The sequence below is a fragment of the Thermobia domestica genome, unplaced genomic scaffold (genome assembly GCF_964235325.1).
Source record: "Thermobia domestica unplaced genomic scaffold, izTheDome1.hap1.1 HAP1_SCAFFOLD_208, whole genome shotgun sequence".
Lineage (NCBI taxonomy): Eukaryota > Metazoa > Arthropoda > Insecta > Zygentoma > Lepismatidae > Thermobia > Thermobia domestica.
Genome location: NW_027655933.1, coordinates 125,500 through 146,005, shown reverse-complemented (window position 1 = coordinate 146,005; position 20,506 = coordinate 125,500). Strand labels below are relative to the sequence as shown.

General features: G+C 36.1%; 1 protein-coding gene across 1 annotated transcript in view; it reads left to right on the top strand.

The window, feature by feature from the left end:
• Positions 1 to 20,506, top strand: part of LOC145676546 (patched domain-containing protein 3-like) — a 90,155-nt gene that overhangs the window by 46,159 nt on the left and 23,490 nt on the right. The window contains exons 8-9 of the mRNA XM_081747377.1: positions 2,829 to 3,125; positions 8,778 to 9,023. Of these exons, the coding sequence (XP_081603503.1) occupies positions 2,829 to 3,125; positions 8,778 to 9,023 (543 nt within the window). The remainder of the gene's footprint in view (positions 1 to 2,828; positions 3,126 to 8,777; positions 9,024 to 20,506) is intronic.

Below are 20,506 nucleotides of genomic sequence, written 5' to 3'. Positions count from 1 at the left end.
AATCGTCTTCTATAGTCAGTTTATTAGAATGAAATTATTTTTTCATAATTTTGTGGTGGTTATTGCAGTAATGCGCGTGCAAAGTATCCCAAATCCTCGTATCAATAAATTCACTATTCAGCAACTTGAATTTGATTTTTTGTTTTTTCTCATAAAAGTGTATATATTAGTTTTTATGTTTAGGTTATAGTATGCTGTACACGACAGAATTACAAGTAGCAATTTATTGCACCTAAACCTCTGATAATGAATATAATGTGTAGCGCTACAGTTTTGCAAAAATATAAAATATTTGACACACAATCATAGTCATACGTCTTGCAAATCAAATCAGAAAAATAAACACACTGCTGAACAAGACTACACTTATTTAATATAAAAGACACATTTACACGTGACGTTTCGATCTTCTAGCCAAGATCCTCATCAGACGTACACTATGAGATACAAAAAACTACTCAAGTATATATACACCATTAATCTCCCTATCTGCTCTCTCATTGGCCCGTTCAAACAGCCAATCAGAAGCGTGGAAATCTATCTGAACTGACCAATGTGAAAACATAACATTCTACCAGAAAGAAACAACAAGTAGCATACAACCATTGAATACATTAATTCACATACATTTTTCTGTATATATCAATAATATTTCTCCATTCTTTATTAGTGGTGATACCTTTGGTCCAATTCATTAAGTTTACATCCCCTTCTTTTTCTATCCACCAAGCCTCTTTCCACTTTCTCGGCCACAACTATTTTTCCCTTTCCAGCACAATAACTTCTTCCCAGTTGACATCATGTCCTTTTTCTTTTACGTGTTTAAAGATTGCGCTAGTTTCTCTGCCATATTTCACATCACTTTTATGTTGTTTAATTCTTTCTTTCAATAATTTCCCCGTCTTCCCAATATATTTCATATCACAATCCTTACAATTTATACAATAAATGACACCTTTCTGATCTCTTTTTTTTTTCTTTCTTCCTCCCTTTGCTTTTGACCATGTCCAACAACGTTCTGCTACCTTTTCTATACACTTCGACCCCTTGCTTTTTTAACATCTTTTTTAAAATCTCGGTATCTTCTCCTAGCCCTACAATGCCTTTCCATACCCCCTCATTTTCCTCCTCTCTTTTACCTTTCCCAGAGACCACAGATGATTTAACGATATCCCTTTTACTATAACCATTCTCATACAGCTGTTCTTTAAAGATTTCCACATTCTCTTCTACATTCTTGTTACAAATTTTGGTAATTCTTTCTAACTTATTTCTTATGAAATGAACTTTTGTGCTTCTATCTACATTACTTTTCTTATTACAATAAATACCAGCATTTTGCAAGTGCTGGTATTTATTGTAATAAGAAAAGTAATGTAGATAGAAGCACAAAAGTTAATTTCATAAGAAATATGTTAGAAAGAATTACCAAAATTTGTAACAAGAATGTAGAAGAGAATGTGGAAATCTTTGAACGGGCCAATGAGAGAGCAGCTAGGGAGATTAATGGTGTATATATACTTGAGTAGTTATTTGTATCTCCCAGTGTACGTCTGATGAGGATCTTGCCCAGAAGATCGAAACGTCACATGTAGATATGTTTTTTATATTAAGTGCAGTTTTGTTCAGCAGTGTGTTTATTTTTCTGATAAAATATTTCTAGAGGCATAAAAAGTTGGATACAAAAGGATATCATCAATTTACACATTGTAATTTGTAAACTTTTAGAAAAAATCACAAAAGATTTAATCTTCCGTCAACTTTACGAAATAAGATCTCGTAAACCTCTTCCTATACTCCCGCATCAACAAGTGCGCGCGAGAAGCATTATTGAATGATGACATTTATTGACCTTGAAACAGAGAGATTACTTGTTAGTGACATATAAGCAACTTATCCTAGAGTATTTTAATTTGTGAAGAGTTGTACCTTTTGTTTCTGTCTATTACGTAGTTTGATGAATAAAATTAATTTGGTTGTCTCGCCGAGAACTTCATGATACAATTAAAGGAAAGAAGAGACTCAAGTGCATGAAGACGATTAAACACAGATAACCATAATTCTAGACGGATAAGGTGTTTCAAAATTTACGCCAGAAGTAGAGTATCTAATGGATATTTACCATTACATTTTTGTAGAAATACGTATTCTAAAAGGAAACGGGGTTCAGGTCTTTTCTATGAACCTATTCTCCCTGTGCAAAAAACAGGCATTTTAGCTTTTATTATATATTACACAATATGTGTTATTATTAAATTATGGATTAGTTTTAGACTGCAGTTCTAAAATGCTTCAAAATTCCCTCGTTTAAGAGTGTAAGAAATTGAATATAGACAGCAATAAAGCAGTTTGAAATAGATGACTTTACTTCTGCTTTAAATTTTCTTTTGTCTAATAGAAATGTAATTAATGTAGGCATAGATGACTATTACACACTGAAATTTTGAAGAGGAAGATTCAAGGTGCTAATCAATTTTTTTCTTTTTTCGGCGTGATCAAATACAGAGAATTTTCGGTGATTACGTAGCGTGTAGTCAGTATTGTAATGTACTTCTAATGTACTTCTACCTTTTATGAATTTGTGACTGCTGTGCAAAATTTGTAAATTTAAGTTTACTAGTTTTAGCATCTAGGTGGTTCATATTGTTTTCATTTATAGAATTAATGCCTTTGTTAGAACACCTAATTAAAATGAAAGTTTTGTGCACATGTTATTGTTTCGCTTGGGTTAGTATATAGTATAAGCTTAGTTTCTGGATTTCCCCAATTCATAAAATGCAAGAGTCCTTCTGTGTTAATGTTTCAATGTATTTTTATCTGTTTCACAGGCTTACTTATCGTTGATGGGCATAGGATGTATTGGATTAGCGTGTTTGGTTTCTTATGGAATATGTTCTCTGTGTGGCGTATTTTATGGGCCTGTCCACAATATTTTACCCTTTCTTCTTCTTGGCATTGGGATCGATGATATGTTTGTCATAGTTCAATGTTGGAATAATTTAACTGATCAAGAAAAGAAGAAAAGTCTGGAAGAAAGAGTGGGCTTGACAATGAAGCATGCAGGAGTTTCAATAACAGTGACGTCTCTCACAGACTTCAATGCATTTGTTATTGGGAGCACCACGGTACGTATTCATTCTCAAATCATGACAACATACTAAGTATATCCGTGCGGGCCGCGGTGGCTTAGTGGTAGAGCGTTCACCTCTGGTGCTTGGGGTCCCGGGCTCAAACCCTGCTTCCGCCAAGTGAACTTTGTGGTGGACAAACACCGTGTGCGTGGGTTTTCTCGGGGTTCTCCCGTTTCCTCCCACTTTCTTCATTCCACCATTTCATTCATCTCTCATCATCACCGTCTCCTTTAGCCTAACCGGCATAACCATGGGACGTAAAACTCAAAATTTCATTTCATTTTTTTTAAAGTGTATCCGTAATTGGGGATACTCAGAATTGTCCATAATTGTCCAAGCTTGTAGGCCTTGACAATAGATAATTTTTAGCTCCCGTTGTATGTGTGTGTGTGTGTGTGTGTATGTGGTACTCTGTTTTTTGGAAACTACTGATCGTGTTTAAACCAAATTTGATGGGCAAGTAGTCCATCGTCGAAGAAATAGATTGCTGTATGTGAGCTCGGACAAACTCGGTTTAATTTGCATGTAGTACGGTACTTTATTTCTTGGTAACGACTAGTCGGATCTGAATCATATTTGGTGAGCGAGTAGTCCATTGTCTAAGGAGTAAAAGTAGCTATATTTGGTGGCCGAGCTCGGTGACACACAGGGTCAGCTCGATTTATTACTGGCAGGATCACTTAATTTCTCGGTAACTGCTGGCAGGATCTGAATCTAATAGCTATCGAGTAAAGAATAGTGATCGCTAGATTTGGTGTATTCATTCGGTCAGTGGCAGGCTTTGCTTAGCTCTACTCAGTCACAGCTTTGCACGCCGTGAGCTTCTGAGTTCTGTCCCAAACACTTGTTCATAAAAGACACAACCCTGAATTTGGTGGTCTTCGTGGTCTATGGGATGATTGAAACTTTCAAGTAAAGTAAGATCCTCGTGAATAAAGAATTATGTCCCCTCTTTTGGCACGTGAGACCCGGTTTCAATTCCCATTGGGAGCTCATACAGCTCATACCTTATGTTGAGCTGTAGGTCCAAGTCTCACACAACCCCGATTCTGAGAGATGTAAACTCAAAACAAAACAAAACTTGACTAGAACCATTCTAAAGTCTTCCTTGAGGCCTTTCAATCCATATGTTATTACACTTTGCTCTGCAATACATTGTTCGCTGTTTTGTTACTGAATAAACAAGTATAGAAGCAGGAATCAAGCCATTGCTGCTTGTGAACATAGAACGGCATGGGATCCAGTGCCCTAAATAGCACTCGGTTGAAGCGGTATGGTCTTGTGCGTCTTTTTTCGATTTACGTAAAGAGAAAAAAATAAACGACGAGCTTTGGCGCAATCAGAAGAAAAATAACTGCAGTTTGCCAGTTTTCTGTTGTTGCGCAATACGTGATCGAAGATAGTATTAAAGTACTGTAAGTTTACTTTGTCCAGGTTTGCGTGAATATAGTAAGAGTGCCTCAAACCATGTTGGTAACTTCCAAATCTCCATCTCACTCGACGAGAGATTCGACCAGCTACAGCATAGTTTATGACTCAGGAATTCTTCCTCTTGGTATTGAGTTCTGCAAGCTGTTATACCTATCACCGAGCGCGCGGTATACGTGTTATAGTTAATCAAATTAATATCTTGCTTGTAAGACATATTACTCCTCTTTTGTATGTAAAAGGATGTAGGAGAATATTGGACTTGGTGAAAGGGAAGATGAGAAAAGAAAGTGATATACAACAAAATGATGAAGGGATAGTGTGTAAAATTAAGTGTGAATAATGTAATATTACACAGGAGGCAAAGGTTAGAAGAAAGGAACAACGTTAGGTTAAAGAGGAAACAATGTAGTTCATAAACATGTGAGCAAAACGGGGCATGGAAGAGAGTAGGAAGGTAAAAGAAGGGAAGAAATATTACGAAGAAATGGAAACATGCACAGTGGATAAGAAGAGAGGAGAGAGAGAGAGAGAGAATTTAATAAATTGGAATAGTGGACAAAGTATACAAGATTTGTGATAAAGATATAAGATAAGACAGAAAAGAAGGAAGACAAAAATATACAACACACAGTGTAATATAAAATATGAGAACAAATATAATGCCAGTGTGTAATTACGGAAGCTGTTACCAAATTGTACTTAAATAGTTACGAAAGTACATGCCTCCAGGTGTGGCAGTGCTCGATGTGTTTCCCCTGGTTCCGAACGATGGCTTGGCAACACATCTCTTGCCCAAAGCCCTTGCAAGCAGTCAAAATTCACAAAAGTCCATTGAACTTTCGTCTGGAGACGTCATACGTTTCTCATTGAAAGATATATTCTGTATTCCAGTAGCTTCCTTGATGTCCTGGTAGAATGCGAGGAACGTTCGTGAAGTTCATGATGAAGCTTTGTCTCGATGAATGGGAACAAACTTGATCTCATTTCTGTACATTTTTCGTAGCGCCTGTTCATAGATTGTCCTTATGATCTCCTGGCAGTACTGCGAGTTGATTTTGTAGTTCGTCTTCACCCTGCGAATCCTTCAGTTTGCCTCGATAATAGTAGTAACAGTAGTCAGGAGCCACAATGAATCATCTCGGGAAGTCTTTCTTCCATACTCGGACACATTTTTTTATGCAGCGCTTCGCGCCTTTAACTTTGTATGTGATGGCTCTTGGTTTGCCACAATTGGAAAGGTACACATACTCTTTATCTAATGTAGTGACGTGCCACCACCTTTCGTTTGTCAGGTGCCTGTTGTACAGCTTCCGAGCATTACACATGGGTTCCCGTTTGTGGACATCGGATTGAACACCTCGTAAGTGTGTATCATGCCGAAGGCGAAAACTGGCTAAGCGGTTTGGCCTGCTTGGTACTAATGAGAGAAGCCAGATTTAAAAGAAAGAGTATACTAGCAATATGATTAATGTATTTAGAAATGGCAGTCAACATAAAGTCTGGGAGCAATTGGAGAACTGATAAATATTAGGGTCCTTTAATACAAAATATCATCGTATGTCCACCACTATTGTTAACACATTTGGGGCAATCCAAATTAAATCGACCAATGATGGTTGCTGGCAAAATTTAGTTTTTTATTAACTTTTTACCTAAGTTTCTACCACATTCAGGGAGTTGAAAGCGGGTATTCATTTATCTTTTAGCCGCGCAGGTTTGTTTGTAGCGGGATTCCGTTAAACTCTGTAACGTTTTAGGTTTTAAAGATCGATTATGAATTCAAACCCAAACCATATAAAAGATAATAGAATGGACAACATTCTGTGTTCTGTGCACATTGAGACGTACTCAGAACGTCGAAAGAAAAAGCTCTGAACATTGAGATTGGAAACCTAGAAATGGCCATTTTGGGATGTACATTTTAAAACGAAATAAATGAGATTCGTCTTCAATTTTTAGTCTACATAGAGACTTCATAATGGACAACGTCCCAAACAAGTTTCAGATCTGAAAACCATATACTTGATTTTTTGGAAATTTTTAAACATTGTGAATTTTCGAAAATCATGTATTTTCACCATCAAATATCTCAGAAAGGACAAAAGTGAAAAATCTCAAATTTGTACAAGATAGGCGATAGTTATTCAGTAACAAGTGAGTAAAATTGCATTACTGAGACTTGATTAGTTTCTGAGTTATAGTTTTTTTCTTCACTAAGACTTAATATATGAAGCGCAATGAGCCGTGGATATAAACTTCATAGCAAAAGTCAAAATAACACGAGAGAAATGTTTAATAGGTAAAGTATGCATAATTTATGAATCATATCTTGTACAAAAACGAAACTCCTCTGTTACCTCTTTTCTACCTATAGCGCTGCTGTTAATACATCAGTGAGGTAAACAGTTGACTAATTTGTGTACAGAGTTTGGCACTGTATTGAAAGTACGACCTGTAGAAGTTGTGAACTCTGGGTGTGAGTTTCCGGAGAACTTTAGTAATCGGCACTCACACTTTGTCATTCGTAGATAGTTTAAAAGAGGTTCTTTGGTTCTTTCCATAGGGATGGAAAAAGTGAACAAAAAGATTGTTATTTACCTGACTGATGTCTTCGATTCTCCCAAACCACAATTTCTCGTCGTAAATACAGGCTACGGTATCATTAAATGCAAATGACAACATGCTATATTCTGGAAGTACTGAAGTACTGCAATCAGTAAATTTATTTGATTGTGAGTATTCATAACATCTGATTTGTGTTTGCATCAGAGGTACAAATCTATGATATGATGAGGCATTGATAATTCTTTTCAAGCAGCAAATCTCGAATTTCTTGCTGTTTGATTGCACTTCTTCTGATGAAACATAGATAAATTGTATGCCTGAGATACTATCTGTTCAGTTGTTAAAATCGCGAATTTCACATCATTGCAACAACTTGTAACTCAAGTTCCGTGATGCAATTTTACTCACTTGTTACTGAACAACTATCGTCTATTTTGTACAAATTTGAGACTTTTCACTTCTCTCCTTCCTGAGATATTTTATGATGAAAATACACGATTTTCGAAAATTTGCAATGTTTAAAAAATTTCCAAAAAATCAAGTGTATAGTTCTCAGATCTGAAACTTGTTTGGGACGTTGTCCATTATGAAGTCTCTATGTAGACTAAAAATTGAAGGCGAATCTCATTTATTTCGTTTTAAAATGTACATCCCAAAATGGCCATTTCTAGGTTTCCAATCTCAATGTTCAGAGCTTTTTCTTTCGACGTTCTGAGTACGTCTCAATGTGCACAGAACACAGAATGTTGTCCATTCTATTATCTTTTATATGGTTTGGGTTTGAATTCATAATCGATCTTTAAAACCTAAAAAGTTACAGCGTTTAACGGAATCCTCTGAATAGTGCAAAATACGCTCAGGCGCCTATACAAAAGGCCGCTACAAACAAACCTGCGCGGCTAAAAAATAAATGAATACCCGTTTTCAACTCCCTGAATTTGGTACAATCTTAGGTAAAAATTTAAAAAATAAATGGATTTTTGTCAGCAACCTTTGACCTGGAAATTGGTCGATTTCATTTGGATTGCCCCATTTCCTTCAGCATTTCATAAGTTTCTTTGAATTTTAAACATACAAGCATGAAGAGCAATCTTGCCAGGTGCTGTTCTTTTCCAAAGATGATTCCGTCTCTAATTGTTTATAGAATACATTCCAAGATTTCAAAATTTTTCATATGCAGAAGTTCATTGTGTTGAAGTCGGGTGACCATGTGCCCATTGCACAGGATCCTATTTAATTCAATGCGTGGTATTCGATTCCTGCATAGCTAACTAGCGCCCAATTTTGCGGAAACCATTCAGAACAGATCACCCTTCAAATAAAATGTTGGTGCTATTTTATTACTTTCTACGGAGGTAGTGTTTCCACACAGACCGTTTGTTGCAAAGAATGGACCAACCGTGTACATGTACCATAAACCTCACCATAAATTTCGGAGAAAATTGCTGTCACTGAACCACTGGGACTCATTGTTCGAAGTACCTGAGTCTTAGTTAGTCTGTTGGTTCATTTTGCTGGTAACATATTTGTTTAATATCGTGCTACAAAACAGTAGCTTCATTGGTTTCAGATTTTATATGAACTCTGTGGTTTAACAAATGTTGTAATTGCCAATTGTAGTAAGTATTAGATATAATTCTTTAATTTCAGGTTTTACCTTCATTGCGGTCTTTCTGCATATATGCTGCAGTGGGTATACTAGGCACTTACGTGTTTCAAGCCTCATTTTTTGTTGCGTGCTTTTCTATAGACCAGAGAAGAATTGAGAAAAGACGGAATGGATTTTTTTGTTATAAACACAAAAACTTTACTCCAAATGAATGCAGTCAAAAAAACATTTCTCAAATATTATTCAAGAAAATTTACTCTAAAATTTTATTCACCACCCCTTCCAAGGTAAGCAATTAATAGTTTCGTATATTATTGTTAGATTAGTAATGTTTAATGGTTCAAATTATTAATGAAACAATGATTAAACTATATTAAAGTTTTGATTGAGTTGCAAGAGAAGTATTATGGTTGCCGAAAATACATAAATATTCCAACATCAGTACCAGGAACTAGCCGAGGAATCAACAAATTTGAAATAATAAAAATAATAAATGTGATCTAGTCGTGATAATAACATGTAAGTGATTCCAAGTGTAGGGATTGCAAAACACTCAACATTACATAACTGTTTGTGATATATCCGCATTTCACCGCCTGAGACGCGGCCCATGGTGATGTCACCAGACCTGAGTGCACCGAAACACAACACCTGGAAAGAAGAACAAAATCCTGGTATTGTATTGTGGTGAAGTGAGGATGCTATTGCACCAAAGTCCTGTTCAGCAGTACTCTTGAGCAGACAGAATACTGTTACGTAAACATTAGGTATCTAAAAAAGTTCTGTAGGATTTCTACGTGACAGCTCTTCAGACGCTCTCTTCATTTTTCGTTTCGAGGTGAAGAAAAGAAAGGAAGTTCTCGTGTTAATGAGTGCTTCCTCTTGCAGCCTGCTGGTTGTCGCCACAATGGGAACGTCACAGAGCAGGACAAACAAGGGGAAACTCAAACAGTGTTATACGGACCCGTAAACTTGATGAGTTTAAACTGGAAGCAAACACTAGTGGAACAAGAATGCCAGGTATTCTATAGGGATGTGATAAGTGAGCGGACAGTACAACGATAAATTAACAAATTTAAGAACGGCGTTGAATCCTTCAGAGACTCACCATGTACGTAACAGTAGTATGGGCATCAATATAACTGAACAGATCTCCTGACGAAGTTTGGCCTGTTTTTTTGCAAGAGATGGTTTCAGCATACTCTTATTAATAGAAAATTGTAAAAGAGTTAACATGAAAATTTTAAGATGGTACCTAATGGCGACACTTCTGCCCAAAATCAACACACACTAATTGTGAAATTGGGGGTTGTGGTCCTCACTAAGACACGTCTGAGACCTTGAAACTGGATAGCTGAAGAGCCTTATGAACCTCTAGAACAATTTAGACAACTGACCCACAATCTCTGTCTTTAAGTATTCACTCTAAAATGGATATACCGGGAACCTTTGGTGAAAGACCACATTATTTCTTTTGACTAACAGTGCTCTTCAGAACCTAACCTCTTTGCAGAGTTACGAATACCTTAGTGAAAGCGTATACTCGCTACTGTCAAATACTAGTTTTGTTTGGCTCTGGTATATTGGTTGGTTGACCAGAGGTTTTTCTTTTAAATATTTGGCACTATTAATTGTGAATGTTGTATAAGTTTAAAATTAGTTGCTTAAAAAAAATTTTCGAATGTGCCACTATCCATATATTTTTTTTTTTTGATGGAATCCACTTATATGCTATTCAAGGTCATTATTTGAATTGAGCAGAGGTACCTCTTAAAATTTTGGCAGTTTTAATTGAGAATGGTAAGTTGAATTGTTTGATACCAACTTCGGATAAGTTCTTATCAAAAGTTTTCGGTTGAGATCTACCTAATTTTGGTATTATGATTGGTGGTTTCTTTCTCTCTCTCTATGATGAAAAATATGATTGGTTGTTTTTCCTGCTCACTTTGATGAAAGATATGTTGCGATTTAGACTCTACCGACATAAAAGGTAAACTATAATGTCATACTGAGAAAAGGATGATCGCATCATGTTGTTGATTTTAGTGTTACCAGATTAAATTAAAAAAAAAAAAAAGTTTTCAGTAATAATGTCAAGTTTAGAATGATCGAAATGAATTAGATCTTAAAAAGCCATTCAAATGATTCCAACGAAATTTGTTTCTCACAAAACGAAATTGTTGATATAAAACTTTCCCAGCAAACGAAAATATTATTTCAAACGGATAACATTATATATATACACACTGTGTCCCATAAGTCCGCTTACATAGGCTATCTCGGTAACTATTGAAGATACGAAAAAAATGATAAAGAGACCAATTTTGTTGGAAAGTATGTGTTCTCAATCTAAAATGTTCGAATTTTCGGAATTGGACCAACCGTTTGGGCTCTACACTGGTGTAGCGCCCAACGGTGAAGAAAAATGCAACGGTGCCACGTCTTTGTTATACAACAATGGAGGAAATAGTGTGTAGTTTGAAGTATCCTGGACCGAGGAGAATGGAAGGGACGTCTACAATAAAGGATATGAAGAAGGATCACACGCAACGTCAATCCAAGTCAGTGGCGTTACTATCAGAAGAGGAGGAGAAAAGTCAATAAACATGAGTTATCGCAATACAAGTTAAAATTGTACTGCGACCATGTGAATGCTTTAAGACAGAAGCAACAATGTTAAGCTATAAACTCCTTAGAAACGTATTCTGCTTGGTACTTAGACAACTTTGAATAATACAATTCAATTCTACTTTCTGCGACACTTAGATCCTGTCTCGTTATTCAATTGTTGTCTAGAAACAGAATAGCCAGTTTCCAGATGAGTTCAAACGAGACAGATTAATTATATTGTACCAAGCCTCTGGTGTAGGGGTGCCGTGCCTGCCTGCAACACAGCATTTGGGTAGGACAAACGTGGGCATGAACCCTGCTTCGACGGGACATTCTGACTAAGGTTTCTCGTGGTTTTCCTCAGTCCCCCCCGGATGCATGCCGGAGTGGTCCCTTCTCTCAGGCCAAGGCCTCTTCTTTCTCCAGTCCTGGACTCACCTAAAGGGTCGGTGTGACCTTGGAATAGAGACCCAATCTTTCCTTGTGTCATTTTCTTGATTAAATAAATAAATATCCTCGGCTGGTGAGCATCATTATTCATTTGCAGGTGTCGTCTCGGCTTGTAAACTGTTCCCTTATCTCATTTCGTTGAATTATTGTCTTGTGTTATGAGTTTTCGAGACGAGACGAGACAAGAGAATGTTCTGGTCTTGTGAGCAATACTATTTATGTTATCGGAAAGGGATTAAAAATGTAGAAGACAGCTATTTGAGATGTATCATCCCAGCATTCGTCTGATGGGCGACAATGGCATACCATCCTTCCTCCTTTGACAAATGAATGATATCAAGAGAAAGGAGTGCAACACTCACACAAGGGATACTGCAGCTAAATTAACCCATTCGCTTCAAGTCACCTTCCTGAAACAGGTAAAACAATGCTGGAACTGTGCTAGAAGATGTTGGAAGTGATGTCCATCTTGTTGTGCACAAATTGCCATACAATGTCACAAATTGGCTCTAACCCTTTGCAGAGTCTCAGTGGTAATAGCAGCGCAGGCCTCATATTGTGTTGTAGAGCAGTAATTGTATGCGGGCGATCCCTGTAAACAACGGATTTTAAGTGGCCTCATAGTATAACCGCTACCAGGTTATAGAAGGATTTTTTGTGGACGCCCTGTATATTTCGTAAAGACTGTGATTATTATTTTCGATTTATACTTTATTCTGCAACGCACATAAGTTCTTTCTTTGGTGGGAATTGCTTCTTTCCCACACAATTGGACAAAGAAGTCTTTCATCGTTTTTTCATATATATATTTGAAACGTTGCTTTTGGTGGGAACATTTCAGCGAATGACTAACCATTTCAGTGTTTCTCCCTGACTCATTATATGCACAGTATATATTCTATAGTTATTGGGAACTGAATTAAGTGCTTTCTTTAATCACTTATGGAAACATTATAATAGATTAGAGAAATACGGGCTGACCAGATGTCCCAGTAGCCAAAGTGGCACCAGCCTCACAGTTTTCGTAGTTCGTTATCTGTACTTTCTCACGCCAGTGTTATCGCCGTGTCTAGTGCATTATAGGCAGTTGGCTAAAATTAACATAAATTGTTTTCTATATTCTGTTTGTATGTGCATACAGGTGAGTAACTGAGTGATTTTTGAAATAAACTGCCAACACTTTTCTGTTGACCATTGCAACCCGTAGCTTGAGCTTGGATGCTCAGGGAGTTCGACTCCGGTGTTGTACGCAACCACCACGCCCGTTGCGTTGGTTAAGTTTTGTGAAGGGGCCCAAGCTATTTAGCCGGTGAAGGACGATTTCTTACGGCTAGCCCCAACTAGCCCCAACGCAGACCTTGTGCGTTTAAAAAGTTATATACGCGCCCTCCAATATCAGTATTCCACTGTGGAGATCTTCTTTTCGTTACTTTACTGAAGATTCACCTTTACGCTGCAGGACTGTTCAGCGTAACAACTGGATTCATCGTGGGACGATCCAGACAACTTTCCCCCAGTGCTACCCCCCAAGTGTGTCAAGGGTGTGAGAGAAGAATTTGTAGTGATATCTCAATCGTAATCATATATATATATATAAAGGGCTATATTACCCGAAAAGGGCAAAGCGTGATTTCAGCGACTAAAATTGATATATATCCTCAGTGTTCAGTGTTGTATCCATTCCTCTTCGCTATTTCTTTTTCAAAATAGTGTTCTAATAAATAAGTATAGTGTCATTTAATTCAGTGTGTTTTCGTTGTTTGTATGAGTGATGTTTGTGTGCGTTATGGTCTGGATGACCGTCTGATCGTCCGTGAGGTTTTCGAGACGAGACACCCGAACCTCTCGGCGCCTAATGCTCATCTCATTATTGAGACCGACGAGCTTTTTGGGAAATAGTTTGTAACCTTTCTTGGAGAGGTCTTCGTCGTCCTGTCCAGGTAAGTTAAAGTATCAGGAGCATACTTATTGGTAATACCACGAGCCAAGGACAGCGAACAGAACCCTGCCGGTTACAAATATATGGCGCCCGAACTATCGACCCGAATCGAGACCGTTGGTGCTCGAATATACATATAAGATTAATATTTTAATATATCATTTCTCTCTCAGCTTAGTACCAGTAATCTGGAAAAAAAAAAATCTCTTTCAGGTGATTTTAATCATATATTTTGGTGATAATATATTTTATTCTAATCATACGTTTTAAATTTTACTTTTGTCCATAATGGAACATCAGGAAGTAGATATTATAACTAGAATGAGTTCACTTCTCGAAGATTTGATGAGAGACAATAAAGAGAATCGCGCTAAAAACGATGAGAATTTTGCTAGATTAGAGAAAGAAAGTAAAGAGTCCCGTGCTGAGAATAAAGAAAACCTAGCTAGATTAGAACAAAGAAATAAAGAGAATATTGATAGATTAGAAAAAGAACTAAAGAGTGAGTTAGGTCAGAAGTTAGACGCTGTACAAAGGGAATGTCGCGAAAATAACCAAAGATGAGAACAAAGTATTAGGAATATGGAGGCCGAAAGTAAACGTAGGAACGAAATCCTCGAACAAAAATACGATGGCATAACACTGAAGATTCATGACCAGCTTCACGAAGTAAGTCATAGTACTAAACAGGCAATCGAACTCGCCACAAAGACCAGCGTCGAAGTTAGGCAGCAGACTGAAGAAACATGCCATCGTGTAGAACAAATAGAAACAAAAGTCTGTAAAATTCAGAATCATTTAGGAGGCTTGCACGATTACACACAATCCCTCCAAGGGCAGTTGGAATCAGCCCGAGATGTGTGTCAGGCTAATAAGGAACGCTGCGTTAGTTTACATATAGATACAATCGATAAATTAGATGAGATGCATGACCGTATTGAGGAAATTTCTGAACGCGTAGAAAGGCAAGGTAAAGACATTAAAATGGTATATGAAGAGGCGAAACTGATAGATTACAATATGAAGGTAAAAAATGAATCTAACGCAGAATGTCGCGCCGAAATACGGGCAATAGATAAGAACATAAAAGAAATTAGGCGTGATATGGTAGAGCTCGCCCAGAGAGTAGAAAGTACCGAAAATAGAGCGTCAGAATTCGAACCCCGAGTAGAAACAGATACTCCTAGACAAGTTAGGCATTATAGTGATTCGGCTTATTCGGAGTGTAAGAACACCAGTAGTAGTGATAGCACAAGTGATGATTCAGAAATCAAGGTTATATGTGACCGAAGGCGTAAGCGCGACAAAAATGTTACTTTCACTAATCGCCAGAGAAAAAATACAAAATTGAAAGACGATGTCATGCTTAAGGAAATTCAGTGTTTTCCTAAATTTCAGGGTGATCCTTCCAGTGAATCAATTCACAATTATTTACAAAAGCTAGAGCTTACAGCTCAATTAGCCAACCTTTCTGATAAAGCTCTGTTTAAACTCATTCCACATTTGTTGCAAGGAGTTTCATTAAGTTGGTACAATATCAGGAAAGACGACGTTACTAACTATGAGCAAATCAAACAAGCACTTATTGAAGCTTTCGCGGGAAAAGCTACAGTACAACACAGGCTATCAACCTGTAAGAGTACTAGGTTCGATCCCAAGGTACATAGTTCCGTACATGATTTTGCGCTAGATCAATTCAATAAACTTCGTGAATTGACACCGCAATTACCTGAATTTCTCATACTTACACATGTAATACAAACTTTGCCTAATAGATTTAAAACTGAACTCTTTCTTCATTCATGTAACAACATCAGGGAGTTTTTGGCCGCAATTCAAAAATTAGAAACTTTACACGCTCAGCAAAGTCGTAGAGAGGAAAGATACAAGCAGGGTAATAATTATAATGGTAATCAAAATTCCAGTTTCCAAAGTAACCAACGAAATTTTTCGTATAATAAGAGTAATCAAAGGTACCAGGATCAGCGTGTCAATAATATGAGAATTGATAGGAATCAGAACCGAGGTCGTACGCGACATGACAATAGTAGAAATAATAGAAACCGATCCTCGAGATCACGTGATCAGAGAAATAGTGAGGAACGAAACAGTAATCATAGAAAAAAAAAAGTAACCAAGAATTTGTGTGTTGATACAAATTTTTCTCCTAGGAGAGCGACGCATTTCTAAGCGATAAACATGTATTCATTTTTTTTCCTTTTTGCTTTTAGTTTTTGATACGCATTTCTTTCAAACTCATTTTTGCTTCTAGCTTTTAACTGTTCGGCAAAGAGTAGATAACATGTTTTTCTTTCTTTTTCTTGTTTTGATAAGGCAGTCGCTAGACTGTAGAACCACTTGTGTTTATGGTTACGAATAACGGGTGATACACAGCTGATTAATTCTTTTTTTCTTTTGGTCTTTGCTCCGTGTAGCACTTCATACCTCAGTCAGCTGTGCATTTGTGTTGCAAACCTTATCACTGACTTACTATTAGTTTAATGTCATTAATTTTTTCTTGTTTTATTTCAGATGTTCGAATTTAAATTTTTTAGTAAATAATTAACGTATTATATACGTAGGGAGATTGCATTTATCCAAAAGCAATTTGAACTAGTGGCGCAGTTCCGTATTCCTAGCTAGTGGGAAGATGTTTTGGCGTTATAATATATATTTTTATTGTGTTTTAAAATTTTAAAAAATTCTTTTAGGATCCCTTCCCACTTTCGAAATTCTTAAATAAGTTATTACATGTTATTTAGAATTAATGTTTGGCTTTCTTTTAGAATTTTTTTTAAAGGAATGTATCGAGATGCCCAGGATAAGAAAATTTTTAGTTGTTCATTATATATACATTTTTATATTTGTCATTGAAACTTAGTATGTAATCTCATGCGTAAAATATGGAATTTTACGATTATCAATGTTATTTTTTAGTTTTAATCTTAGATTTTCGTTTTCATTTTGAAGTGTTTACTGTAATTTTATTGAACCTCATTTACGTCATTTACCCGATTTTGACTTATTTGAATTTCCAGGATGTGACATGATATATTTCGTTCGAAGAGAAAAGTTTAGAACGGAAAGTAGGCTAAGCCTTAAACAAGTGATAACAGACATTTCCTTGTTGGTAATAGAATGTGCAGGAATGTCGTGTGAATAGTATAATTCTCCGAACGAAAGCAGTAATCTTTTTATTGTAGAAGGAACTATATGAACAAATATTCTGATGGTGAACGGTCGTTTTTCCCCTCATATTAATATATATGCGGAAATATGTTTAACTTCTATATTTTCTTGTAATTTCTAATTAACATTTTTTTTTTCGTCTTCTCTAGACCACTGAACGACCGTAGGGAAACTTCTTCGGGTAGGATATTTTATGGGGATAAAGATAAATATTTTTTTTTCAGGGAGGCAATTTTTCCTGGAATTGCAGATCTCTTGCAAAAATGGATGTGGCTAATCCATTGGATATTCCATAGCTAACTGTATTTTCGCCATCAATCGCAAAATATAGTTTTTTATTTCTCTTCTTCCTTTATGGTACCCGTGATTAAGCATGCGTATTCTTAGGTTAGATTTTTAGAGTATATTTTGATGTCTAGTAACATTTCAGTGAATATTTTAATGTTTATGAACCGTAATTCTATTAAGTGGACTTGTATGCTAATGAGTTGTAATGTTTATTTTTCATGTTAATTTTGAGGAAATTGTATTTTAGTTCCAGTATGTCCTAGAAACTATTCGAATTCGATCTAGATCCCGAATAATAAGTTTATTTTCTTTCCAACAGCATGAAGCCATAGCGATTTTTGAAAATTACTTTGTTAATTATTTCGTATGCTCGACGATTTTGAATTTTAATGTGTTAATAAGACCAGTTTGAATATTTGTAGCGAAGATGCCTAAGGAAGCTAGTTACAGTTGTTTTGTAGGGAATTTAATCTTGATGTTTCAGACCGACCAGAAAGTTGTAATGTCGTTGACTATATTCTTGTTTGTATCTCATGTTTTTCTCTTAGTAGGTCTCATGTATTTTGTCTTATAGAGACATATCTTTACGATGCTACGAGAGCATTTGTATTTTGTGTGTTTACACATCTTTTCTAGGTGGAAGACACGTTATGTTCCAGGGAACATACGTGTATTTTACTGAATATTAGTGTTGATATTTCAGTTATGTATAGAAACATTTTGTAAGTGCCTATGGTTGCAGGCCTACGCTCGTTTCTAGTCTTGCCTCGCAGGTGTCGATGGCATATTTTGTGTGTAAGTACGTGTAGTATTACACATTTTCCCACCTATGGTTTTGGTCAATTCATGACGTAATGACCTTTTATTTTCAGGAATGTTTGGACTAGCGAGTCAACTTCCTTGATTCAGACCTTCGAAAAACTTGGATCAATATTGAATAGTTTTCAACACTTTATTAATAAATTTTTTGCAGATAATACCCATCTATTCTGGTAACCCTACAATGTTTACGTTTTAGAAGTGAACAACAACCATTATTCTAGGCCTAAGCTAATAATAACTTTGTTTCAGAACGAAACCATTTGTTGTATTGAGCATTATTGAATTAAAGTCTCGATTTTCACGACGAGCAGATGGCATTTGATCTTATGGCGTGCCAAATTTTCTTCATACATGTCAACGAAATCACAATCTTTTTCTTTGATATGCAGAATCATGCTTATTTCTTGGAATTACTATGAACGTCAATTTTGACACTTAAGTTTATTTTTATTTTTGAAAAACGATTTTTCGTTCTTTTCTGCCAAACAACAAGAGGCACAGTTAAAAAAAAAAAAAGGGACATACAGGTGAAAATCTTATTTTGTTTATATATTGTCAGTTTATCATGTGTTTACATTTCCATTCATTTTACTTTTTCAATGATTTTCATATTTTTCAAATATATTAGAGTGATATCGAAACTTTAACAATAATTTTAATATTTTAGTACCTTTAACATGTTTTGCTATTTGCTTATTCATTCACATTTTGATATTTTAAATACAGATATCAGTATATTTACTAATTTTTATTGAGATATTTGATAATTCTTCAAGTCGATGTTTTCATGAATAGTTATCGTGTGTGTATATTTATTTCATATTGCACAAAATAAAGTGATCGAAACGGAACACTTAAACATTTTACGAAAAGAATTTATTAGTGTTTAAAAAAAAAACATTTAAATAGCCCTATAACGTATTTACTTCATATTATATCAAATAAAGTGATCGAAACGGAACACTTAAACATTTTACGAAAAGTATTGATGTGTTTAAAATATATATATATATATATATATATATATATATATATTACTGTTAAAAAAAGTAAGAATTTTAATAGCCCTATAAACGCTTTCTGCGAACTTAAAAAAAAAAAAAAAAAAAAAGGTTATCATACAGGTGTTGTAACCGTACTTCGTTTCTCACACAAGTGTTAAAAAAAAAAAATCTCCCCTTCTCCCCTCATCAACTCATCGTTGGAGAATCATGGAGGATACTCACACAGGAAGACAGCATGGTTTCAACATGTGAAGAAACGGAAGATAAGGAAACCCAACTGCACCAATTGTTCAAGAGGATCTTATTACTTCATGGAACATTTGGATTGGACATTGCTCATGCAGGAACCTCATCATGTTGTAGTGAGTGGACTAGTTATTTAACTATTTTAAATAGCCCTTTTTCAGGTGAAAAACCATTCATCGTTTATGCACGTAAGTCTCACACCATATGACAGTGTTGCCAACTAACTAATTTTAAATTTTCAGGTGAAAAACCTAATTTTATTCATACTTCGTCAGACGGCCAAGGGTCCTCAACCTGTCTGCGTGTGCACTTGACAGGTCGTTCCACTTTCGGACACCATATATAACCGCTACCAGGTTATAGAAGGATTTTTTGTGGACGCCCTGTATATTTCGTAAAGACTGTGATTATTATTTTCGATTTATACTTTATTCTGCAACGCACATAAGTTCTTTCTTTGGTGGGAATTGCTTCTTTCCCACACAATTGGACAAAGAAGTCTTTCATCGTTTTTTCATATATATATTTAAAACATTGCTTTTGCTGAGAACATTTCAGTTAATGACTAACCATTTCAGTGTTTCTCCCTGACTCATTATATGCACAGTATATATTCTATAGTTATTGGGAACTGAATTAAGTGCTTTCTTTAATCGCTTATGGAAACATTATAATAGATTAGAGAAATACGGGCTGACCAGATGTCCCAGTAGCCAAAGTGGCACCAGCCTCACAGTTTTCGTAGTTCGTTATCTGTACTTTCTCACGCCAGTGTTATCGCCGTGTCTAGTGCATTATAGGCAGTTGGCTAAAATTAACATAAATTGTTTTCTATATTCTGTTTGTATGTGCATACAGGTGAGTAACTGAGTGATTTTTGAAATAAACTGCCAACACTTTTCTGTTGACCATTGCAACCCGTAGCTTGAGCTTGGATGCTCAGGGAGTTCGACTCCGGTGTTGTACGCAACCACCACGCCCGTTGCGTTGGTTAAGTTTTGTGAAGGGGCCCAAGCTATTTAGCCGGTGAAGGACGATTTCTTACGGCTAGCCCCAACTAGCCCCAACGCAGACCTTGTGCGTTTAAAAAGTTATATACGCGCCCTCCAATATCAGTATTCCACTGTGGAGATCTTCTTTTCGTTACTTTACTGAAGATTCACCTTTACGCTGCAGGACTGTTCAGCGTAACAACTGGATTCATCGTGGGACGATCCAGACA